Source organism: Enhydra lutris, unplaced genomic scaffold (assembly GCF_002288905.1).
Source record: "Enhydra lutris kenyoni isolate GAN:26980312 unplaced genomic scaffold, ASM228890v2 scaffoldscaffold50, whole genome shotgun sequence".
NCBI classification, from domain to species: Eukaryota; Metazoa; Chordata; class Mammalia; order Carnivora; family Mustelidae; genus Enhydra; species Enhydra lutris.
This window is the reverse complement of record NW_019154134.1, coordinates 7,197,055-7,223,193: the sequence shown is the minus strand read 5'-3', so window position 1 is coordinate 7,223,193 and position 26,139 is coordinate 7,197,055. Positions and strand designations below refer to the sequence as shown.

Below are 26,139 nucleotides of genomic sequence, written 5' to 3'. Positions count from 1 at the left end.
GGAAGAAAGGGTTTACTGCAGAGAGAACCCGCTGTGGAGATGGAAGGGCAAGCCTCAAATCCACCTCCCCTCACTGGGATTAGAGCAAGTTTTACATTTGTAACGGTTGGGATTATGCACATGTTGGAGAAAAAGGTGGGGAAATATAATACTATCCATGACGAAGGATGGAGCATCCGCATTGAGCAAACATGTGTGTAACATACTTCCCATATTCACTTTGGGGTGGAGATTTAACATTGAAATGAGGCAAAATTTAAGGCCCTGACATCAGGAGGTGATCTGTAAAACAAGGAGAATGTTGTGCTCATCCTCCCAAAGTTGGTATAAACTGGATGGGATCTAGAACTCCTTATCTCTGGGAAGGAATGCAGAGCCTAGCTTGTTCATAGGCTAGAATCGAATCGGTGACTTTGGTCTGTGTCAGCCCAGGCCTCTGTGGAGACAGCTAGTGGATTTGTTAGTGGGGTCTGAAAAGAAACAATAGCTGATTAGGGAGAAACAAGTCTCTGGAAAACAAGCTTTAATTTTTCTGTTAGTCTCAACCTCCTTAATCCTATGGGGCACGATTTCAGAAGTTATATAGGAATACAAGTCTAGAGGGAATTTTTGGAGGAATAACCGATGGATTCTTGCGTTTCAGCTTTATAACAATTCCAAAAGCCAAATTCTTCATGTTGCAGATGAAGAAAATAAGGCTCAGCAAATTCAAGTATAATAGACGCCAGTGGTTATCTACCTAATACCCTCCTTTCCTTTGGGTAGAGTTCACTTTTATTCAAATGCCCATCTCTCCCCAGGTGGCTTTGGCTTAAATACAGTTTCTGCAGGCCAGTCACAGGAATCCCTCCTTCTTACTGGAGATTGGCTTAGGTGGGAACAAGGGACCTAGTTATGTTCAACAAATCATGAAATGAGGTGTGCTGGGGGGATCCTAGGAAAGGATTACTAGCTAGTAAAAAGAGATACATAGGAAGGAAATTTTCCATTTTTTTCTTCAGGTATTGTGTCTGGATGTAACTCAGGAAATCAAATAGCTAAAGACAATACCAATACGTAAGATGGCAGAGTAGAAAGACAGACAGAACCTGCATTGTGTTGTTATCAAGCTTTTGAATCAACCAATCCTACAGAATTTCTATCCTAGACTTCTTAATATACAAGATAGTGAGTTATTCTTCTTTTTAAGCCTTTGAGGCTTAGTTTCCTACTACTTGCAATGAAAAGCTTCTTAACAGATTGATTAAGTAACTTGGTGAAGTTCACACATCTAGCAGATCTACCTCTTAATTTTCCCACCCTCCTACCCACACCCTCACTCCCAGTTCAGGTCCTCTGGACAGGCCTATAAGCACAGGAGTGGGAACCCTGAGCAGCATCGGGACCCTGCTGCCTGGAGCAATTGTCTGAAGTCTCTGGAGACAGCAAATCCAGTTAGTGACTGAAGAGTTACTAACTAGAAGAGGAGACAGAGAAAACTGGACTGAATCATTCCTGGGATGACTCTTATAGCCATTCCTGTTCTTTATACCAACGTTCTTCCAGATCTAAGAAACCCACCTCCTTAAGAATTTCCTATCTACTCTTGGGGTGGCTGGGTGGCTCAGTCAGTTAAGGGTCTGCCTTCAGCTCAGGTCATGATCTCGGGGTCCTGGGATTGAGCCCCGCATTGAGCTCCACATGTAGCTCCTGGCTCTGCCCCTTCCCACCACTTGTGCTCTCTCTCACTCACTCTATCTCAAACAAATAAAATTTTTTCAAAAATTTTTAAAAAAGAATTTCTTATCTGCTCTTTTCCTCTCTGATTCACCCTCCCTACATTGCTTATAAAACTTTCTTGCCATGAATTCTTAAGAGAAGACTGCCCTAAATTACTCTTATCACAAAGTTCTAGGACAGTAATGGTTACAAATGCTTTTACTTTTGATCAATGTTGAACACTGCGGATATGCCCAACTAAGAAATAAAAACATGACAACTTATTCTTAAAAACAATTTTCAGAGGAAAGTTGTGGAGCCATACATGGTTTCGCCTTTTTTCCTTCAAAAATGAGTAGGAAGCAGCATGAGTTCTGATTCATTGACTTATCAGGGTTAATCATTTAAATATAATCTTCAACATGTTTTCAAAGGTTAGGAAGCCATTTGTGCATTGTCAAAGCTCCATTTCCCAGCACAGTTCTTCCTGAATGAATAATAATTGATCTTTTCTTGTTTTTCCCTACATCCCACCCTGACCTCCAATCTTAGATGAGGTGATACCCTCTGGGAAAGGGACTTAGCACAAGTTTTGTTTTGTTTTCCCAGAAAAGTAGTTCTGCTTTACACAGTTGTAGCTGGCATTATACTTCCACTGTCTTCAAAAACAACCTAAATATTGCACAAAATATCTAAAGCAATTGTCTGAAGTCTCTGGAGACAGCAAATCCAGACCAGACTTGAAAGAAAGTCCATAACGTGACTTTCTTTCCACATTCTTCCCAGATATTTTCCTACAGACATTTGCAAATTGCAGAATGGGGGCATACAACCAGAGTCTCCTCGGACTGAAGAGGCAGAAGTCAGAATTTGGAGCAGCTTGGAGTTTGCTACTAGGGGAGCCAAGTCCTGGAGGAGAGAGGTGAGCAGAGAAGGACACTGAAATTCTGCATATACATCCCCTCTGAAATCAGAGATCTCAGTAGTACTGGGGAGACAGAAGTCATCACGAAAGCCTTACTAAGCTCGGTACAAATCCCAGGCTTTGAACTGAAACCTCAGAAGAGTCATGCCCTAAGAATAAGAGGCATGCTATATGAATAAGGACCAATCCATAGGAGTTAGGAAAACACTGAAATGGACTAGCTCCAAGAAGCTAAAATCAAGTTTTCTCAAGATCTTGACTATCTACCTGCCAGAAGAAAACAACCTTGGAAGAAGATGACATTATCTCAAGTCTTTATAATTTTTCATTGATGTCTGGCATATAAGCAGAAATGATGATGCATGTGAAAACATAGGGGATTGAACTACTAAAATCCAAGTTTAAAAATATGGATAATAGAAAAAGAGTTTTAAGTGATTCAGATATTGACATTAGCCCACAGGTAGTTTAAAATAACCATGAGGGGCGCCTGGGTGGCTCAGTTGGTTGGGCGATTGCCTTCAGCTCAGGTCATGATCCCAGAGTCCTGGGGTTGAGCCCTGCATTGGGCTCCCTGCTCACTGGGAAGCCTGCTTCTTCCTCTCCCACTCCTCCGCGTGTTCCCTCTATTGCTGTGTCTCTCTCTGTGTCAAATAAATAAATAAAATCTAAATAAAATAAAATTAAATTAAAAAAATAAAATAATCATGGTTAATATGTTCAAGAAAATGTAGGAAATGGTAGAAGAGAAGTTGCAGAATTTCAACAGGAAAATAAATCTATTTTTAAAAAGAAGCAAACAGTAAAATTTTAAGAGCACCAAAAACATCAATTATAGATCTAATGAAGGATATATAGTAGTCCTGCACTTAAAATTACAAAAATATACTCAGAGAAGTAAAAGAAGACCTCAATAAATGAAGGAAGATAACATGAACATGGGATTCAAGGATGTAACATTGTTAAGATATCAATTCTTTCCACATTCATCTCTAGAGTCAGTACAATCCCAACAAAAATCTTAGCAGCTTTTTTAAATTGGTAGAAACTGACAAGCTACTTGTAATACGTATATGGAAATACAGAGGATCTAAAAGAACTGAGGCAGTCTTGAAAGAGAAAAACAAAACCAGATATCAAAGCTAGAGTAATTAAAAGCGTGTGGTATTAGTATAAGAATAGACAGTAGACAGAGGAACAGAATACAGTTTAACAGATCCACATCCATATGATCAGTCACTTCCTTCATGACAAGGACACCACAGCAATTCAGTGAAAGAAGGATAGATGGTCTTTTCAATAAATAGCGCTGGCTCAAGTGGAAAAAAAGGAGCTTGGCCCTCACCTCAAACCATATACAAAAATTCATTCAAGATGGATCATATACTTAAAGTTGAAAAGTAAAACAACCAAACTTGTAGAAGAAAACACGAGAAACATCTTCAGGACCCCAGGGGAGGCCACAGTTTCTTAAATAGGACACAGACAATTCCGACAAATTGGATTTAATTAAATTAAGAAATTCCATTCAATAAATGACACTGTTAAGAAAATAGAAAACCAAACCCTAGATTGGCATGCACACACACAGACATCTAACAAAGGATTTATATCAAGAATGTCTTTTTAAGCATTCTATAAATCCATAAGAAAACAATAGCATGATTTTTAAAACTGGACAAGAATCCTGAGCAGGCACTTCACAAAGATATCAAAATGGTCAAATTGCAAATGAGAAGGTGCTCAGCATCATTACCCATGAGGGAAATGCAAATTAAAACCACATCTTGAGACCATATGTTGTTCATAGTCCAGAAACACCCGTATTTCTCCTGGAAAAAAACAATTGCAAAACCGCAGCTCTAAATACCAGAAAGTGAATTAAAATAAGTGTGAATAATTATAAACAGCCTGGTTAATTCAAAGAGTGAGGTTTCTCTTAAAGGTTTTCATATTGCAGTGAAATGAATTTTAATTCCCCATTGTAAATACATAAGAAACTTTCACCAGCCTGCTGCAAAAAGTGAAAGCCTATCACAGAAACCTCACTCTTGGAATTAAACATGACTGTTTGCAATTATTGAAATCTATCCAAATTCATTTCTTGGTATTTAAAACCGTGGTTTTAAAATTGCTTTTTGATGAAGAAATGTCGGAGAAACCTGTGCGCACAGCCTTTTAAAATCCCTCTCTGAGATGTGGGACTTGAGTGTCAGTAGATGTAATAACGGTGCCAAAATGTGTCTATTTAGTGAGCCATGAGAAAATCTACTTATTATGGAGCAATGAGAAAACTAGTGTGTGGACATGCACGGCCCAGTGAAAATACGCACAGTTCACAATCTCTGGGAATGAAGCCTAGGGTTGGGTGAACTGAAGAGGTGTGAGAAGCAGTTTGGGCCCCATATCCGCTTGGTTCGCTGTAGCTCTGGCCCCTCGCTGCCCGCTGCTCTTTCCTCTCCATGTCACTGGTTCTCACAATGGTGATGTTCATGATGTGTTAGTACAGAAGTTTACACACCACCATACAACAACATTTTAAAACTTTTTGTTCTATGTTGGTATGTAATTGGTTTCCTTTGCAATTCTGTGCTTTTTATTTTATGCATTTATCCTGATAAGGAGTCCATATGTTTTACCAGACTGCCAAAGAGGTCCTTGACATGCATAGAAAAAAAGATGAAGTTCCCACCTTAACTTATTACTGACTTATTACTTATTATGCATTATCACATAATGTGTTGCTAAACAGGTCTTCAGATGTCCAGACACCTCGTCAGGGCTAGAAGTCCCATCCTTCACAGAGCCTTGCTGAATGGCTTGCATAAAGTCAATGCTCAAAATGTTTTTTGGTTTATTAATAGTATAAGTCAGGACTTAGGCCTGAAGTTAGACTACCTCAATTCAAAATCTAGCTCTTGAACTTTGGGCAAGTGACTTAACTTCTCCAAACCTGAATATTCTCATCTGCAGGTGAAGCTATTAATACTGCCTATCTCATGGAGCTCCTGTAAGAATTAAATGAAAAAAAAAATACACATAAAGAGCCTGGCCCAGCATCTGGCCCATAGTAAACTCTTAATGCAAATTATCTGTTAATTATGAACATATTTTTATCCATGAAAGTTTCATGTGAAATACTATAGCCAGATAGCAACTAGGGATCATGGGACTTAAAGGGAATTGAAAAGGTGAGGGGAGATCCAAAGGGCCAGGTTAACTCCAGAGGAAATTCAGATTTGAGAGCACAATGAGGCAATCAGTGCTGATAGGCTGACTCACATCTAGTTGTAGACGTATCTTTGTGTTGAAAAGTGTGATCAGATACTCCTGTCCCTCACATTGCCCAATTCTCAAAGTTGCAGGTCCTTGGCTAGGAGATCATCCCCAGAAGGCACCTGTGATAGTTAGCCAATGTTGGTTTCCACCCGCAGAGCAAGAGTAGGCATGGAGCAGTGGAGAAAACACTGGCGTGGGTGAACATACCTCTGTGGCCTTGGTTTCTCTTTTGTGAAATCAGAGTATTAGACTGGTTGTTCTCCTGATGTCAGGATATACGAAGGAATCTGCTTGTTTCAGAGGATGATTATGTTCTAACCGTAGAGCTGGGTCTTAGAACAGCTGACCACTGGCACCTGCCTCACAGATGCTGGCCTTGGAAAGGAAGGATACCTCTCCAAGAGGCAGGAAAGTTTCTGAACACACAAGTCTTGCTCTGGAAAGTGGTCTAGAAGCATCATAATGTGAGAAGGGATAAAATGTACCCTTAGTTTATACCTATCCATACGGAGAAATTGGACTGAAAAATACTTCTCCTTTCTGATTATTAGGAGTTCAGGTATACAGTAGGTCTAAGAATAGGCAGCTCATTTACGAAGCATGTTGGGATAGTGAATAATGGCACCAGATATCAGGCGGGTGCTCAGTGAGTATCCAGTACATACTTTCTTTTTTATTTTTAAGATTTTATTTAGTTATTTGAGAGAGAGAGAATGACAGAGAGAGAGAGAGCATGAGAAGAGGAGGGTCAGAGGGAGAAGCAAACTCCCTGCTGTGCAGACAGGCTGATGCAGGACTCCATCCCAGGACTCCAGGGTCATGACCTGAGCTGAAAGCAGTCGCTTAACCAACTGAGCCATCCAGACGCCCCCAATACATTCTTCTCAATCAGTGGTCAGTGAATGATCTTCTCTAAAACATCATTCTAACTCAGCTGTTTGGTGTTTCACTGAGAAAAACTTAAGAATTCTGATTTGGACCTTTATTCATGCATGGTAAGCGTAGAACTTAATACACAAGAGTATGCTTGCATGCAAACAGAATTACATGAAAAGCACTTAATTTCCTCTTATGGAGACTATCGTTGCCAGAAGGGGAATTCAGAGATCATCATAGCCACCTTTTATTCCCATCAATTATTAGTTGCCTAATAATGAAAACCACTTTTCTCACATCTCAGTTTATCAGGCAAATAGTGAAAGCCTCTCCCTGTATGTTCTTTCTCTCTTAAGTTATAACAAAGAGAATATATAATCAAATGATGACTCTATTCCTATGCCCATAGTATTTCGGTTTGTTTGCGTAACTGGATGAAGCAAAGTTTAAGCCTGTTGTCTGCTTGGAGATTCAGAGATTAATTGAGATTTAGCTCTTAAAAATTGTTTTGTTTCCTAAAACCTCACCATGCCTAAAATCTCCTGCTGCAAATTAAGATCTCTTTTTTCCTTCTATTTCTCAATTTGGATTTCAACAGAATTTGTTTCCCTGAGGGAAAGGAGGGGAAATGTCAGAATATAAACTCTGGAAGCTTACATCCTGCAGAAGATGAAATGTTCCACCAAGCAAAAGTTGCCTAAAGGCTAATATATTGCTACATGTAGAGCTTCCACAGCACATTTCTACTGACAAACTGGACAAATCCGGCCAAGGAAGGACTCAGGCATGGGTTTACCCAGAAACGTGCAGCCTAGGTCCATATGATACCCAAAAGATGGTTACTTTAGGGACCCAAAGCCTACCAAACCAGTTGTTTAGCATAATTTAAATCAGATACAGTACATAACAGTTTGGCTAAAATTTTTAATTCTCTGCTTTGTGAGCTTAATATAAATCTGTTCGCTCCAATGCCACTTTCAGTAGAGAAGAAAACAGATATATTTTTAATTGTGTCTCACAAAAAGATTGTGAAATCCAAAAAGGGATTGCTGGGTATCAACTCAGCATTTCAAAACTGTTATCTGGCACAAGCTCATGTGAAAACATCCTTTTGGACAATGTGTAAAGGAAATCCCCAAACCTTTGATGTCACTAAATTGTTGATGCTGTACTCATGCAACCCGAACGTCGCCTCGACCAGCAGAGCAATAATCCAAACTTCCTTATTTTTTCTTCCTACAAATGAAGGAAAATTATTTTCTCTGACAATTATTGGTTGAATTATCAACTCTTGAGTCTGTTTGTAAAATGAGGAGAGTTAAGATAATTTTTTGCTCTAATGTGTTTTATGATTCTTGGAACATTCAGAATTTTTTTCCAGACATATAACAGGAGGAGTTCCAGGGTTAAGATTCTCATGAGAGGAAAAAGGGATTAGAGGCAGAGCTAGAAAGAGATTAGATACATTATAGATGGTACCAGAGAAAAACCACACTGGCTTCAAGCAGGAGAGGATTTCATCTAAGCCCCATTTCTTTATTTAAAGGGTCAGATCTGGGTCCTTTGAGCAATTTCATCATCCTGCTTCATCTTCCTTCAGGGACAAAATCCTTCCAAAGCCCCTGGGTTTACTCATTCTTGCTCATAAAAGCCTAACTTAGAGGCTCAGACACAGGACCTCTGTTCAGGCTCTGTCAGTGTCAGAACCAACCTGGATAACTGATACAGTAGCATAAAAATAAGAAGGCATGAGTCCTGAGTGATTTGCTGGGAAATAGTTCAGAGTAGTTGAATAAGTATTAGGGAAGCATCTGTAATGATCAACAATGTGTAGAACAGAAGAGAACTTGGCCCCGTTCTTGTGATAACAAAGTTCCCCCTTCTTTCCACCATACCACATTTCCTCCCACTCTACCCCCAGAATAATCCTGGCTTCTTAAGGGGTAGAAGGCCTGAGATATGTGGAAAATATTATTTGAGCTTGTCTATTTTTCATAGCAAGCATTACCGACCAACTCCACCAGCCATAGGTGCAGCCGTAGGGGAAGAGAATCCTAGCCGTTCCGTCAGAACTGGTGTCCAGTCAACACAGTATCTGCCCACAGGGCCTTTGCTGAGCAGCTATAGAACTGAAATTTAAACAGACCAAGGAAAGATAGGGTGGTCAGGAAGGAAAGAGCAAATATAGGCTCCCCCCAAAGCATGCTGGAAAAGGAAAAGTAAACCTGTTTGAAGAAACATCACAGTTTTGTTTTATATTGTTTCAGTTTTTTGAGGATTGAAAGATGTGAGCCTATATGTAGGCTAAGGAAAAGGATCTTGGGGGAAAAGGATGAAGTTGCAAAAGAGATGGAATAATTGATGGAAATAATAATCAATGTATATAAGAACTACTATGTATTAGGCATTTCTTTAAGAGCTTGACATATTTAAATCCATTTACTTCACTTCACCTTATGGGAAGTCCCTAATATGATTCTGACTTTACCGATGAGGAAAATAAGGCATAGCTTAAACAGAATCAAGTTACAAGACTGGGACTTGAACCTAGCCAGTCAGGCTCCAGTCGAGCTCTAAACCGTTGTGCAAAATGTGCCTTGCTAGGGGAAGTTTTTATGTAGAATGAGATACACTATCGGTAGCCCAGCATTCTCAAGGAGAAAAGACATTTATTTCTTTGCAGCAGAAGAGATTGAGGAGAGACGAGGGGAAGGAACAGAGAAATTTGGAGGGACAGGAGAGAAGAGCTGAGGGCGTTCACATTAGATGGCGAGACCGATTCTTAAGATCTCTTATGTTCAGATCTATGTTGTTGGCACAGATACACAGGGAGACATTACCTCCCTACTTGCTAGGGCAGGTGCCATTTCCCAGTTAAGCTACCAGCTACAACTATTTTGACAAATGTGTGAAAACTTGTGACTGGGACACATACCTATTTTATAGCACTTGTATACATCCTTTCTCCCTCTTCTGATTTTCACTAAACAAACTTTGAAGAGACATTAATATCTTGGGATCTATCCTGATGTTGTACAGCTTGGACTCTGATTTTTCCCTGTGAAAGGAGTCAAAACTCTTGTAGCAATGAACTCCAAAAATTCTGAAATTATGCTCAGTAGTTTCCTTGGAGACCTTGAAAAGCAAGGCTTTGATCAATCATGGGATATGGCAGAATATGCATCCAGTTTCAAAAGACCCACTCTTGAGAAGAACCCGATTATAGAATTTATTCAAAAGGAAACTGGTATAAAATATGCAGTGCTAAAGGATGTGTTTCAGACCACAAGTGCTAGAAGAATTCAGTAAGGTAGCTAAGATAGTATTCATATATATCAAGCTCTTTAGGCACTGGGTAATTTATACAAAGTGGTATGCTGGTAAATTAGCTCTCAAAAAAACAAAAAGTAGTCCTCACTGGTAGTATTTGCCAATTTCCACGGTGTAAATATTCCCACCGTTGCTAATTTCAAGCTACCAAAGTACCTCATAAAATTCCTCAATACTTCACAGTTATCTCTAGAGAGCAGGTAGGTGCTGACTTCAGTGCTGTCTGTTTTGCTATCCCATTTCATCCAACAGCCTTTTAAGATAAGGACCACTATTATTTCCAGTGTACATATTGGGAGAAATATAATTTGCCCAAATGCACAGGACGAGAATGGGGGCAGAACTCTGAAGGAAGCTCAGGCTCTATGACCCTAATAACATCTAGCCATAGGCCTGTACTCCTCCTTTAACCTAAAAACCGCCACAGATATTCCAGGTGGTAACCAATCCCCACCTCTGGCTCACCTCTATTACGGATGCATTTCTTATGGCCCCTTGGGGACTTAGTTAATATTTGTAGGTCTTTACTGCCCAGAGAGTATCTTGGTGTAAAAGCCCAATAAGTGTATATTTTACTTAGTACTCGAAATATTTTTTGGCCCCTTGCTACCTAAAAAATGGGCCAACCAGCAGCAGCATCTGGGAACTTGGTAGAAATCCAGACTCTTTCTTACTTAGATCTGCTAAGTCAGAATCTGTCCCGTAAGATGATCCCCAGATGATATGTATGCCCATTAAAATTTAAGAAGCATCGCTTTAGACTACAGCAATCAAGGCCGGGCTCTCATGTGCCAAGAATGTGTCACATTGTATGTTGTTTTGCAGTTGGCAGTGACAGGCACTGACACAACACACGCTATCCTATCCCATCCCCTTTGTGGTCGTTAGGGGTACAGTCTGTGGTCACAAAACAGAGAGACTCTACGGACTGAGACTCGGCCTCATTAGCACTATTCTGAGCAAACAACCACAGACTTCTCTTGCATTAACCTGCTTAGTAACCTCAGATTTTGTTTTTCTAATTCTACAAGAAACATTGGAGAGCCAAGTTCAACTGGATTCCTCACAAGGATTTCCTCTCAGAAAAATTAATGCAAAGAAAAATAACTTCTCAACACTCGAGAGTCTGTCAGGAAGTGGTGGGGAGGAGTGAGCCTGCTGGAGCCAGACCTCTCTGACGTGCTAGCTTAATTCAAACCACAGGACTTCATTTGAACTTGGCCAATCATTCATGAGTTGAAAATAGAAGGAAAGGATATGTGGCCAAAGTTAGAACTTTTAAAAACACTTTTGAGATGTTCACTAAATTCGCCATCCGCACATTTAAAAAGCATTGTGGGTTGGGTTTCTATTATGCTTCGTTTTCTGTTTTCCCAAGCCATCAAGTTGCTGAGGAAATGGCCACAACCCAGAGGCAATTGAAGGTAGATTCCTGTGGTTTCCAATTGAGATACAAGTCTAGAAATGAAACAAATGCAATTCAGAGGAAAAAAAATTAAAGATCTATTTGGGATTTTAAAATGCCAAAATTATTCATGCTCATCAGTGGGTACTAGGCTAAATACATCCCACTGGGATAGCAGGGTGAAAATTCCCTTCCCGTTTTTCATCTGACCACGTAGGGTAGCAAGCGTGCCTTCTAGAGGCCAGAAGAGCAACATTATTCAACAGAAGGATAGAAGGAAGAGCATTCCATCTGCCCAGGTATGGGGAGGGTTACTGTGTTCTTACAGAGGGTGGTCCTTCAGAGATATTTCTTCAGGCTTCTAGTGACCAAGAATAGCATCCCAGGACTCTGAGGTGCCAGGAGGCCACAAAAGGTAGTCTCATAAATCATCCCTACACTGAAAGCTTCTTATTAATGGGGACCACATGCCTATTTTGGTCACCACCATGCCCCCAGTACCAACAGCATTGCCTGGTACCTAATTAATGTTCATTAAATATTTATCATATGATGGATGAATGAATAAAGCCATTGCTCCAGATTAACCTCAGCATGCTAGAAATGCCTGGTAAGTACTCACCATGATGTGCATGAAGGTATAAGGTTACCTGGTAGCCTGGGGCACCGGGGTAACTCTGTCCATTAAGCATCTGCTCCTTGATTTCGGCTCAGGTCATGATCTCAGGGTCCTGAGATGGAGCCCTGCAATGGACTCCCTACTCAGGCTCAACAGGGGAATCTGCTTTTCCCTCTCCCTCTGCCCCTTCCCCTGCTTGTGCTTTCTCTGTCTCTCTCAAATGAATAAAAAAAAATCTTTTTTTTTAAGATTTTATTTGACAGAGACAGAGACAGCGAGAGAGGGAACTCAAGCAAGGGGAGTGAGAGGGAGAAGCAGGCTCCCTGCTGAGCAGGGAGCCCAACTCGGGACTTGACCCCAGGATCACGACCTGAGGCGAAGGCAGACGCCCAACGACTTAGCCATCCAGGCGCCCCAATAAATAAAAATCTTAAAAAAAAAAAAATAAGTTAACAGCAGCCTGGAAACTAAAAAGGAAAACATAGGACAAAGTCAGAAATGGGGGTGTGTGCACTAAGTGGGAATGGGACTGTGCAGACTGGGAAGGGAGAAGAGGGGCAATCTCTGCGGAGTCAGAAGCCTCCATCACCCAATTCGTCATTTTGCCAAAAGTTGGATTTGCCATTTGGACATTTAGCACTGAGAATTTAACAAACCAGTATCTATTACTGGCTACTGTGAGCATAGCACTCTTTTGGCACTGTGAGAGATGAAAGACCTATTGTTCAGCTCAGGTCTTCTGGGAACTTAGAATTTAGTTGCAAATGTAAGTGTAATATGATCATATAACAAATTTTTAAAAACACCATGCAAAATATCAATATTTTATGCTTAAGTGCCAAATAGGGTAATGAATGTTAAAAGGTCAAACAAGTCTTTATAAAGAAGATATAGTTTAAACTGTAAGAGTCCCTGGCACATAGTAAGTGCTAAATGTTTGTGTGAATGAGTAAGTAGATGAGTGTTAAAAGGTACATGGTATAAGCTCAGAGCAACATGAAAATTATTTTAAGAATAATATGTATATTATTATTATATATATATTTTGTGTGTGTATATATATATATATATATGTGTGTGTGTGTGTATATATATATTTTATAGGGAGGAAGTTCATATTGCTGCTTCCTGAAATGAGTGGGTAGAATGTAAACAAATGGTTGGAGATCTGAAGTGACAGAGACCATCAATTTTCCGTTCTTCAAGATTTCAGACAAGGATATAGTTCTGAGTAAAACACTGGGATCTCCTAAGTGTACGGGCTATCTATCCTTAGGAAAGGTCCAGATAAGCTCTGGACAGTGTCCACTTATTTCAGAAGTAGTTTAGAAACCCCTTGACTCCAGGAAGAGCACCAAGGACGGTGGTCCTGTGGTCCACAATTCTTTTCCGCAGCTGATAATGTTCTTGAGCAGCCACTGCCTCTTCATCCCCAGTTGGGCTTGTTCACAGAAGTATCTAATTGAGGATCTGGTAGGGGAGTAGCATCAGGGAGAGAAGCGGTGTGGGACTGGAGGGGACAAGGGGGACATGGGAGCACGGGGCGGTGGTAAAGAGAAACGCACTCCACGGAGAAGCAAGCCCACTTCCACAGGGACACAGGCAAAAGCAGCCTGCACACTGATACCACAGGAAAGTGATGCTTGAAGGGTGGGTGACTGACTCGTCATATAACGATAGTGGTGATGATGAAAACGATGACGGCTTCTTGGGGCTCTTCAGGGCTCCGTGTTCTTCAGTGTAGCCCTGTTTCCTCTCTTCCTCTACCCTCTTCCAAACTGTGCCCCATCAGTCCTGCTGGAAATTCATGATGCAGCTGAGCCAATCAACTAAACAACCTTTCCTTAAGATGACATGGAGTCCTATAAAATAGCAGGGTACAGTAGAAATAAAATGCAAGCCACGTTTGTAATATTAACTTTTCTGGGGACGCTGGGTGGCTCAGTCAGTTAAATGGCTGCCTTCGGCTCAGGTCATGATCCTAGGGTCCTGGGATCGAGTTCCACATTGGGCTCCGTGCTCTGCGGGAAGCCTGCTTCTCTCTCGTCCTCTGCCTGCCACTCTTCCGCTTGTGCTCTCCCTCTCTGTCAAATAAATACATAAAATAAAATTAAAAAATAAAAAAAAGAAGAAGAAGAAGAAAGAAAGAAAGAAAAAGAAAAGTCTTTATAAAAGCACTAATCCCATTCATAATGGCTCCACTTTCATGACCTAATCGGCTCCCAAAGACCCCCACCTCTAAATGCCATCATATTGGGGATTAGGTTTCAACACATGAATTTGGAGCAAAAACAAACATTCATCTACAATGAACACTGTGGAAAAAATTATAAAAGAAACTTGAATTATTTAAGCCGGTATTAATTAAAATAATTGAAACTACACATCATGCATCTTAATGGAAAGTTCTAAATAAAGAAGTTGTTGACCTAACTACTTTAAGAATGTGAAGTACTGGTTAGTTTTAGCCTTTAAGTAGATTTTAAAATAACAAGATTCAAAAAACTTTTGTGCCAATTTCCATAAATTTAAGTTTAATCTAGACTTAGATGCCATATTGGCATTATAAAGTTGAGCTTGCTTACTAAGGGGGAGAGAGAGAAAATATTGAAAGTTTTGTTTTAAAAGCTCCAAGGACTTTTGGCTTCATGATATTATATTTGTTACAAGAAACTACAGGATTTAGCAAGTTTGTGGTAGAGAACTGTATTTGTTCACTTCAAGTTATACCCATGTTCATTTTGAGAGATTAACTTTTCCCATGAGTATTATGAATAATTAACCTACTAACTGATTTCTTTAGCCTAGTTTTAATTAACTCAACCAGGAAAAAAAAGACTATGTGTATTCTTCTATAATCAGAAACAAACCTAATGGCATTTTTTAGTAATATAGATAAGTGACTTCAATACATTTCTTTAAAACCAGTGCATGATCTCAGTTTTCCATACTAGTATTTTATGTACATCATTGGGTCTTAATGCTTGCAACAACACTGTTGCTGTTTTGTTGTATTTTTTTTTAAGGATTTTATTTATCAGAGAGAGAGAAGGCACACAGTGGGAGAGTGAAAGGGGGAAGCAGATACCCAGCTGAGCGGAGAGCCCAACATGGGACTCGATCCTAGGACCCTGGGATCATGACCTGAACCAAAGGCAGATGCTTAACCAACTGAGCCAACCAGGAGCCCCCACTGTATTTTTTTTTTAAGATTTTATTTATTTATTTGACAGACAGAGATCACAAGTAGGCAGAGAGGCAGGCAGAGAGAGAAAGGGGAAGCAGGCTCCCTGCTGAGCAGAGAGCCCAATGTGGGGCTCAATCCCAGAACCCTGGGATCATGACCCAAGCCGAAGGCACAGGCTTAACCCACTGAGCCACCCAGGCTCCCCACTGTATTTTTTTTTTTTTAAGATTTTATTTATTTGAGAGAGAGAGAGAGAAAGACAGAGAGAGAGAGAGCATAAGAGGGGAGGTCAGAGGGAGAAGCCTGATATGGGACTCGATCCCAGGACTCCAGGACCAGACCTGAGCCGAAGGCAGTCGCTTAACCAACTGAGCCACCCAGGCGCCCCCACTGTGAGTATTTTTGATCTTCATTTGTAACTGTGGTTAAATGATTTGTTCAATATCATAAATGTACTAGAAATGTGCTTGAGCTGGGACCTAAACTCAAGGCTGCCTGAAGCCCGAGGCCCTGAGCACTGCTTGTGCTGCCCCTGTACAGCTCTCCCTGCCCTAACTTGAGCCCTTGCAGGAAGAGCTCTGGTTTTGCCGGAATGAAATGTAGAGCTACCTACAATTTTTCTGTGAGTTCTCCTCTGGTTTATAGCGCAATCAAAATATCATTAAAAACTGAAATTCTCAAATAGATGATTTCTTGTTTATATGGGAAAGTTTCATCATAAGTTCTTACCAGAAGGTTCTTAGTATGGAATTACCCCAAAGAGTGACGGTTAATTGGGTCCTAATGTAACATTATCAGCTTTGGCAGGGGGAGTCATTCAATGATGTTCATTCTCGAAGTATTCAGGGCAGTTCTTCATTCATTAGCACCTCCTTTTTGCCCTGCTCTGTGCTAGACTGTAGGGACACAGAGTGGACAAAGCAGACAAGGGTCAGGCCCTTAGGAAGTTTACCCTCTAGTGGAGAAGGATCTTAATTTAGGTTTCTTTAGCAGCAGACCCCGAGACGATTCTAAAGCAAGTAGCTGGTTTAAAAATGCAGGAAAATACTAGTAGGAAAGGGGGAAATCACACAGGGAGGGACCAGCAACCCAGCAACTGGTCTTCTTAAACCAGTTAACACAGGTGGCAACAGCTTAGTTTTAAACGGGAAACTTAGGGAAATGGCATAAAACAGTACACCTTAGAATCATTACATCCAAAGACAATGCAGCTGGTGGGTATAGACGGGCTCCCAAGAGTCACTGGTTGAGGGCTGCTATTGGTTGGGGAGGGCAGGAGTAAGCCCTGGAACTTCTGACCTACCCTGAGAGCTAGCAGAGCCGCCTTCTGAATTCTGGAAAAATACCCTCAAACCGAAATACAGACATGGGCATTTGAAAGTTGAAAGTGAAGCACATTGAAAAGTGACAGGATCAGCTACAGGGAGACAAATAATGAAGACCTAACGAAGTACAATTACAGATAGGGGCAATTGTAAGAAGGAAAAATGAGCTCATTGTATTAATTGTAACTGGGATGGGGCAGGGAAGCGGCTGCTGCTTGAGGCGGAATATGGAGATCAGTAAGGCCTCTGAGCTGAAACCGAGGATAAGCAGCAGCCTGCTGTGGAAGCCCACTGATCCCAGGGAAGAGGGATGTGGACCTGCACTACAAAAGTCTAGTGCCCCTCCAGGAACTGCTTGTCATCGGTCGGAGACAAGGTAAGTACAAAACTGAGAGTACTTATAAATGTAACCATTTAGAATCGGTTACAGCAATTTGACATTGCCCCAGCCTCTAAGCCTGTGATGATGGATTTGTTTCCTTGAACATTTGTGTAGACTTGTTTGGGCGTCGTCCAGCTTGCGTGGAAAGTCATAGTAGAAGAGTGTGAAATATGTGATATTTTAAGGTTAGCTTGTCAACTATTACTGAGAAGTATATAAAAATCTGATATAAGCACTTATTTACTTTTAAGACTTGCCATTTTCAGTTTAATTTTTAACAAATGTACCTTTAAATTTAGGATAACATTGTTAGTTTAATTATAGAGGTAGAATTTGTATTGTTGACTCTTTCAGCTTTATTGAGATATGATTTATATAATCACCCATTGAGGTGTTTGGTTATACGAATTTGACAAGTGAACACAGTGTGTGACCATCACCATGATTAAGATACAGAGTATTTCTAGCACTCCAGAAGTTCTCTCTGTATGCTTTGTAGTCTGTTCCCTCCCCTGAGAAGCACTCCTTGATTCCTGTCTCTCTACTTATTGCAATAATGCCTTGTAAGTGGAGTCATGCAGTGTACAGCCCTTTGTGTCTGGCTTCTTTCTCTCAGTGCAATGCTCTTAAGATTCATCCGCATGTTGCATGTATCAGTACTTCTGTCCTTTTTATGGCTGACTAGTATTCCATCGTCATGGGAATGAACATTTGTTTGTGAGCATTTGCACTGTTCCCAGTTTTGACTCATAGTAAAGCTGCTATAAACAATCATATGTATTGTGAAACCAGGTATTTTCATTTTTCTTCACGGAATGCCAGGGAGTTGGATCACTGAGCCATATTTATGTTTAACTAAGAAACTGCTGAGCTATTTTCCAAGATGTCAGTGTCCATCTGCAGCCTGCTGGAGAGCCCCCATCCTTTCCAGCACGCAGTGCGTTGCTAACTTTTTTAAAAGCTCTCCCAATAGGTGTGTGCTGGTATTTCGTTAAAAAATATGATTTTAATTCATATTTTTCTAATGATTACTAATGTTGAGCATCTTTTCATGTACCTAGTTGCCATCTATGTCTCTTCTTTGGTGACATGTCTGTTCAAATTTTGCCTTTTTTTTTTTAAAGATTTTATTTATTTATTTGACAGAGGTCACAAGTATGCAGAGAGGCAGGCAGAGAGACAGGAGGAAACAGGCTGCCTGTGGAGCAGAGAGCCCGATATGGGGCTCGATCCCAGGACCCTGGGATCATGACCTGAGCCGAAGGCAGAGGCTTCAACCAACTGAGCCACCCAGGTGCCCCAAATTTTTGCCCTTCTTAAAATGGGGTTGTTTTCTCTTACCAAGTTTTGAGGATTCTCTGTGTATTCTGGATACAAGTCCTTTATCAGATATGTTTTACAAATATTTTCTCCCTATCTGTAGTTTGTGCTTCCATCATCTTTCAAGCACTTCTTAAAGAGCAAAAGTTTTAATTATGACAAAATATAATCACAGGGGCCATAGTGATTGAAGAAATAAGTTTTTAGGGGTGCCTGGGTGGCTCAGTGGGTTAAAGCCTCTGCCTTCGACTCGGGTCATGATCTCAGGGTCATGGGACTGAGTCCCGCATTGGGCTCTCTGTTCAGCAGGGAGCTTGCTTCCCCTTTCTCTCTCTGCCTGCCTCTCTGCCTACTTGTGATCTATGTCAAATAAATAAATTAAAAAAAGAAATAAGTTTTTAATTTTAATTAAATTTATGTAGCTACATATGACTAGGGGCTACCACAATGGAGAGCACAGTATATTAATGCCTACATGTACTTTGAGTGAACAATGTGTACATTTTTTATGATTTTTTTATTCTATGTTTGTTTTGATTAAGATTTTATTTATTTATTTGAGAGAGAGCAAGAGAGCACATGAGTCGGTTGGGGGGTGGGGGGGTTGCAGCAGAGGGAGAAGCAGGCTCCTGGCATGGGGCTCAACCCCAGGACCCTGGGATCATGACCTGAGCCAAGGGCAGACACTTAACCAACTGAGCCACCCAGGCGTCCCTGTTTCGATTATTTTTATTGATATGTAACATTATGGCTACTGAATCTAATAATAAAAACTGGGGCTGGCATTCTGTAAACTTTTTATTTTTCTGTTATTGATTTTTATCATATTTTATTAATATATCAGTCCATGACGTTTTGGAAATTTTAAAACTTGGTCCTTTGCCACAGGTAGTCTGAGAAGCACGGCAGCCCAATCTCCCTGACAGGGCCATTTCTTTTTCTTTTTCTTTTTTTTTTTTTAAGATTTTATTTATTTATTTAACAGACAGAGATCACAAGTAGGCAGAGCAGCAGGCAGAGAGAGAGGAGGAAGCAGGCTCCATGCTGAGCAGAGAGCCCGATGCGGAGCTCCATCCCAGGACCCTGGGATCATGACCTGAGCTGAAGGCAGAGGCTTTAACCCCCTGAGCCACCCAGATGCCCCAACAGGGCTATTTCTTATTGTAAATCCACTAACCAGCATTCTGGAGAGGGAAGTGACTGGTGGACTACTTTAGATAATGGAGTCAGGGAAAGCCTCTCTGAAATGGTGACCTTTGAACTGGAGAAAAACACTCCAAATGGAGGGACAGAACGGCAGAGTTTTGCAAGGCTAGGAGAGGGCATGGCATGTTTATGGAACAAAAAGGAGAGCAGTGTGGCTGGATGTGAGGGCTGAGAAAGGTGGTGGGTAATGAGCTACAAGGGAAGCCAGTGGCCAGGTTTTGCAATCACAGAGACCTCTTCTCTACGGTATAGATAAAAGTTTATGAACTCCATATGCCTGAATAAGGGCCTTATTCAAAACGTACTTGAAGAAACACCAAATGTTATCTTACACTTGGTTTTAGTTGGATAGCAAGAATTTTCTCTATGTTCAAAGCCTGGAAAGTGGACTCAACAATAGTAACTCTCCTAAGAGGTTAGGAGATGGAGTTTTCCTGCCGCAGATTAAGGCACCAAGGCCCAGAAAGTTCTTTAACTTGCTTTAATCACAAAGCGAATGAGAAACAAGTGCAAACTCCTACCCTTTCCACTGTTTGACTGCCTTTCTTCAAAATGAACCCCACATAGCCCTTTACACACATGAAATTGTCTATATTTTAATTTGGTTTTTGGTAATGTTATAAATGGGTGCAGAAATGTAACAATTATAGAGACTTGGCATTTATTTTGAGAGTGTGTCCTCTGTGTTAATTTCTTGAAGCTGCTGTGACAGATTAGCACAAACTTGGCTGAAAATACAGAAATTGTTCTCCCACGCCTCTGGAAACCAGAAGTTCAAAATCAATCAAGCAACGAACGTGTTATGCTCCCTCTGAAGGCCCCAAGGGACAATCTGTTTCTTGCCTCTTGCAGTTTCTAGTGGCTCCAAGGGTGCCTGGTTTGTGGCTGTATCATCCAGTCTCTGGTCACATGACTTCCCTTTCTCTTTGTGTGGCTCTTCTAAGGACACTTGTCTTTGGATTTGGGGCCCACTCAGATAATCTAGGATGATTTTGACTCGAAATCCTTAATTTAATTACATATGCAAAAGTCCCTTTTCCAAATAAGGTCACTTCCACAGAGTCTGAGGATTAGGGTGTTTATGCATCTTTTGGGGGACCACCACTGAGCCCACTGCACCCTCCCTGCCCTTCAGCCTGGAAACTCTGGGCAGTCAGTGGGAGACCCATCAGACTCAGCTCATCTGTTTCTCTTCTTCCAGGAATCCCTACCTGCTACCTGAAAAACCATTGTTTCAGATATTTTGCCCAATTTTCTAGTTGTCTACACAGTAGGCAAATCCAGTTCCTATGACTCCACCTTGGCCAGAAGCAGAAGTTGCACCCAAGAGTGTTAAGTTCATTGAGTGTGGAGGACTTGCTCATCCCTGCATCATCAGAGCCTATAGAAATGACTGGAATATGGTGATCCTTCCACAGAAATCGATAAATCAACGAGCAAATGCGTGAGAAGGAAACTAATCTAAATCGTTCTACCTCAGTCCTCTGGGCAAGCTTGAGCCATCTTTCCTTAGCTGAGGATGTGCTAGTATGAGTCACTTTGTCAATCCCCTAAGCTTTCTCACTTCGGCTTTCAAGGCTAATGCAAAAAAACAACACCGGGAAATTTAAGAGATTTACCTATGGAGCGCATCTTGTATAATGATTTATAAGAAGTAGGTTTGCTCATGTTTTAAATAAAAAGAACACACGGAATTTTGGGGAAAGGGGCTGATGTGAGAAAGATAAGTGAGTGGCAATATTGCCATAGGGAATTGAGGCCAGACAATGTGTTTAATGGAAAATAAATGATAAGGCAGTGAGAAAATACGAGAAGCAAGAGCTAAGAAAGAAGCTTGCCTAGTGAAGAATATATGTCATAAGTTGTATCAGTCAATATCAAAACAAATTATGGTCATATATGAAGAAAAATGGTTTCTGCTTTCATTTGCACATGCACACACAAAGTTAAAAAGAAAATACTACCATTTTCAATAGCATTTAGACAGGTACCTGCTGTATGGCTCTGTGATTTACCCCAAAATCAAATTATTTATAGAGCTTTGTTACTTTGCTTTGAACTTACCACATATTTTTCATGACAAATATAAAACAATAGACCTTTGTTATAGTAAGACTAAAAACACAGTGGTGGATGGAGTTAGAAATCTACTACTCTAATTGCAATCCCCTGAGATAACCAATATTAACAGTTTAGTGGGTATCTTTCTGCATCTTCCTTGGTGTTCCTTAGAACATATATATATATATTTACATATACAGTGGGTGATTTTTGGTTTTATAAAAATGTGAACAAATGAAATATAAATTTTTCCATTTAACAATAGAGACATCCTACCAGATGAATAGAGAGATTTCCCTCACATCTTTTAATCTAGAGTATGAATTTACTATCATTTATCCACCTCTTCCTCAAATGATGTATATTCTGATATTTTCTGTTTTTTTTTCCACCACAGATAATACTGCACTGAACACCCTTGTGATGGCAGACTGTTTTAATTTCATTTTCCTGGGTCTCTTGAGCCTTGAAATCTAACCTTTCAAATGCCACTTGCTTCCCTTTACCCTCCCTGTCATTTGGAGAATGAAGCTAGCTGCCGATGAGACAGGAAAGCCGATAATCACTCCATATAGCACATGGCCAGCAGCTTCCTGCTACAGTATTTACGTCCTATTCCATTGAGATGGCACTCTCCGCTCACATGACCCAAATGCAGCTCTCACTCCACCAAGAACACAGCTGAATCCAACTGCATTGGCAGCTTTGCACATGCTCCGTCTGGCCCTGTGAATCCTCACTCACCCATTGAGATTTCTTTTAGTTTAAAGCAACATCCCAGCTGCTGAAGCTCTGTGACCTCCAGTGTTTTCCTGGCTCTACTCCAAGGCAGGTGGCCCCCTGCAAATGGCGTTTTTTTAGAGTTTGAGCTTTTTTGTTTATTTGTTGGGGGTCGGAAGGTGTATGGTAATTACCACAAGCATAGCTAGTGAATGGAGCCGTAAGAAGTAACTCTTTTTTCTGGCAGGTATTATAGGAAGAACATTTATTTACCTATTGCCATCGTTCGCCTTGACAACAACCTGCAGCTCTAATGCACATTTAATTCACAAACAGAGGTCTTGGCGAGTGATGCTGTATCTGACTGATACATTGACTGTAACATGTGAGGTGGTGCTTTTTCCCTCTCTAGAAACCTGGATGTTTTTGTCATTCTGATGGTAAATGATGAGACAGGCAACCATGGATTTCAGCACTCCGTCTGTGTTTGATCAGCAAAAAGGTAAAACGCTGCTTTCATACATCCTTTGGTTTTTTGCATCTTTAGTCAGTAGTTGAGATTTTGCAATTCTAAGGGGAAAGAGGGGTGTGTGTGTGTGTGTGTGTGTAAAGAGGATTTCACACAAAAAACCTGTTCTAAATGCCCACTTCTTATTTGATAAGCATTTGGAAGGGAAAAATAAGCTTATGGTCTGTCTTATTAAAATATTCTGATCTACAAATTTTAAAAATTGGGTTTTGAGCACACCAGCTATTTCAGATAGGGTAATCTTTATTCTAATTTGATTTTTTTCAAATCTTCTCAAAAAATGTTATAGTAAGTTATATAAAAAGAATAAATCACGTATCTCTTTTCAGTCTATTAACCCAGCATCTCATCTGCTCCAGTTTCAGAAATACTTCTTGATTCCCTTTTAGGAATAGATGTTACCTAGATTTACACCGTAGTTGATATATTATCTCATCTGGGGTTGTGGTATGACATCACTATGTTATTATTTACAATGACAGGATATATCTTTCTTACTCATAATTTGCAGAGTGGAGGTCATTTTCCACATGAAAAGATTGCTGTGGAATCAGCCCATCTTCATGAAAAGCATGTATTCAGCCATACAGTTTACATGTATCCATTTTGCTTATGAAGTGTTTACATATGTACGTATACATAATACCTTTGTGCAATTATGCATCTTTTCTATGTATGTACAGGAAACTTCTACTCTGTAAATGTCACAGATTTTTTTTTAGAATATTTTTAAAAAATATGTGATACACTTTCGGTCACCTGTGAGTATTCTTCAGGATCCTAAAGTTCTTTGGTCATTTCCTTGATTTGGCTACAACATGAAAATGGTGATTGGTGAAAGCCTCATTCACAAAATTCATTGCTTCTTTCTTTTTCCCTTTTCCTGCTTTAGGCCATACTGTGTTTACTATCCTTCAAGCTACATATGGTTTGATGGGTGAATTATTTTAGTTTGGTGCTTTCTCAAGTATTAGTTTTACATTTACATCTCTGAGTAACTGTATGTACAGGTGTGCACACACATATACACACACACAGATTGATCTCCACTTCTGAACTCATTTTGAATTGTGTGTGTGTGTGTGTGTGTGTGTGTGTGTGTGTGCGCGTGCACCTTCAGAATGTGCTGTTCACACTGCATTGGTTGAGGAACGCCATAGAGAAAGTGACTGTTACAGCTGTGCCCAAGCCATCTCCGTCTTGTATCACTGAGGACAATCAGCAAAAGTGAAAATATGCCTAAATGCAAAGACCTAATACTGGCTTAAAAAACGACATTGCTAAGCTATGCAATGCAAAGAGGAGCACAGTGGGTTTATTTTGTAAGATGAATTTGAGGAAATTGGGACCGACTGATGAGCTGGCCCTTCATAATGAATTCATCTGTTCCAAGGTTGTGTCTCCTTACAGGACTGAGCCCCAAACAAAATTAACTAGTTAACATATTAAACTGTAACATTCGTTTTCTTTTAGCACCTTTCATGTGAGCTGTTCACTGCATTTCCTCCACGTAGTCGTGACTCTCCCTCATCAAAGTTAACCTTCTCCCTGCCAACTCTATCTCCAGTTCTCAATCCTTTCTAGGGGTGATGTGGTACGGTGGAAATAGCATAGGTTGGACTGGTAGGTCAACTTCTTAGCTGTGTGACCTTTGCCAATTACCTAACCTCCCTGGGTCTTATTTTCCTCAGCAATAAAATGGAGGCAGTAATGCTGGCCTAGCAGGGTTGTTTTGAGAATGTAAAATAATTTGTAAAAAGCACCAGTCACATTGCCTAATGTGCCATAAGAACCTTTAAATTGTGGTGCTTTTGTTATTATTGTTGCTATTATAATTATTACTACCTTGGACTGTGAGTATCTCAAATGTGAAAGGCTCTTCACTTCTCTATCTCCAGCTTGAATTTAGCAGTTCTCAGAACAATGCTTAAAAGCATGCAAGGCCATAATGGTTTAGACCATCAAATAGATTTTAAATACTAATATTGTGTAGTTGGGCAAACCACAACAAAGTGACCGTTTCTCTAAAAGTTAAATGTTGGCTTTATTTGAGGGCTTTCTGTGAATTCTGAAGATTTAGAAAAATAAAAATTCTAGTAGATGCAGATGTTGAGGAAAGACGAGCTATCTGGAAGGATCTTAGAAGTCATGTAATCCATTGGTTCTCAAATGTAGCTGCCCATAAGAATCACATGAACAGGTTTTGAAAATCCTGATGCCTGGGTCTCCAGTTTAATTGGTGTGGGGTGTGGCCTAACAAAAGCTCCCCAGGAAGATCTCTGTTCAATGAAGATTGAGAACCATTCATCCAACCCATCCCCCTAACTTCTCTGATGGGAAGAATGAAGCACAGAGAGATTAAAAGTCAGGCCCTGTTTGTATTAAGACACCCAGCTAATGAGTAATAGAGGGGACTGAGACCCAGGTATGTTCACTCTCCAGACAACAGAACAATAAGAAATTTCTTTTCATGGGTGGTCTACTATGGGGTGGTGGTAGGGCTCAGGCTGCTCTGGTTTATGGGTTCCCAGAGAACGGTTAGCACTGTACACTTGGAAAATATGACACAGAATGACCTTCCAGGCTCAAATGATGTGGATATGCTAAATCTGAATCCCTCCAATGGCATTTTTCTCTATTTTCTCTATTTCTCTTTGGTAAAATGAGGCATCCTTATGGTAGGGGCACGGGGATGGAGGGCAACTGCTCATGTCCTATCTCAGTTTTCTTCCCATTTGCATGCACCTGGGCAAACTGATCTCTGTGTCTGAAAAATGTGCAGGGGCAGAGCTGCTGGGAGGCTTGAAGATCTGGTTTTCTGACTGGCCAAAAGAATTAGAGCCGTGTTTCTGGCTTGCTTTGTGAAATTGTGACGCAGGAAGCCTGGGTCTTCAGAGCTCTCCACTCCTGCTTTGTGCTTCTTGCTCTCACCATAGCAACATCACTTCTGGTCCCACGTGCTCCTTCTGGCTGTCTTCCCTCTCAGAGCCCACATGCAGGAAAGGACCTGTAGTAAAATCATTTACTACAGAACACAAAGGTTCTTCCTGCAGTGGAGATGTTATATAACTGAAGAGATTTACATTATAAGCTTTGTCTCTAATTGTGGAAAGAAAAGGTTTGCGATGCCTGAAGGAGGAACCCAAGGCCTCAGAGAGAGAACAGGAGCTGGACAACTGGTCCCAAGGGTCTTGCCTATACCCAGCCCTGAGCAGGGCCTGGGAAGTTACACGTTTGATGAGCAGTGTGTCTGTGGGCACCTGAGGGGGCTGGGGCC

At 40.7% G+C, this 26,139-nt stretch overlaps 1 protein-coding gene across 2 annotated transcripts in view; it reads left to right on the top strand.

Annotated features, from left to right (window-relative positions):
• LOC111156960 (ankyrin repeat domain 55) overlaps nt 1-26,139 on the top strand; it is a 124,279-nt gene that overhangs the window by 11,247 nt on the left and 86,893 nt on the right. The window contains exons 1-2 of one of the 2 annotated variants that reach the window (XM_022518139.1): nt 15,303-15,327; nt 22,746-22,835. In XM_022518139.1, coding sequence (XP_022373847.1) covers nt 22,778-22,835 — 58 coding nt within the window. In that variant the 5' untranslated portion in view covers nt 15,303-15,327; nt 22,746-22,777. Of the gene's footprint in view, nt 1-15,302; nt 15,328-22,745; nt 22,836-26,139 lie in introns of those variants that run through there. The other variant, XM_022518138.1, reaches the window with a different exon arrangement.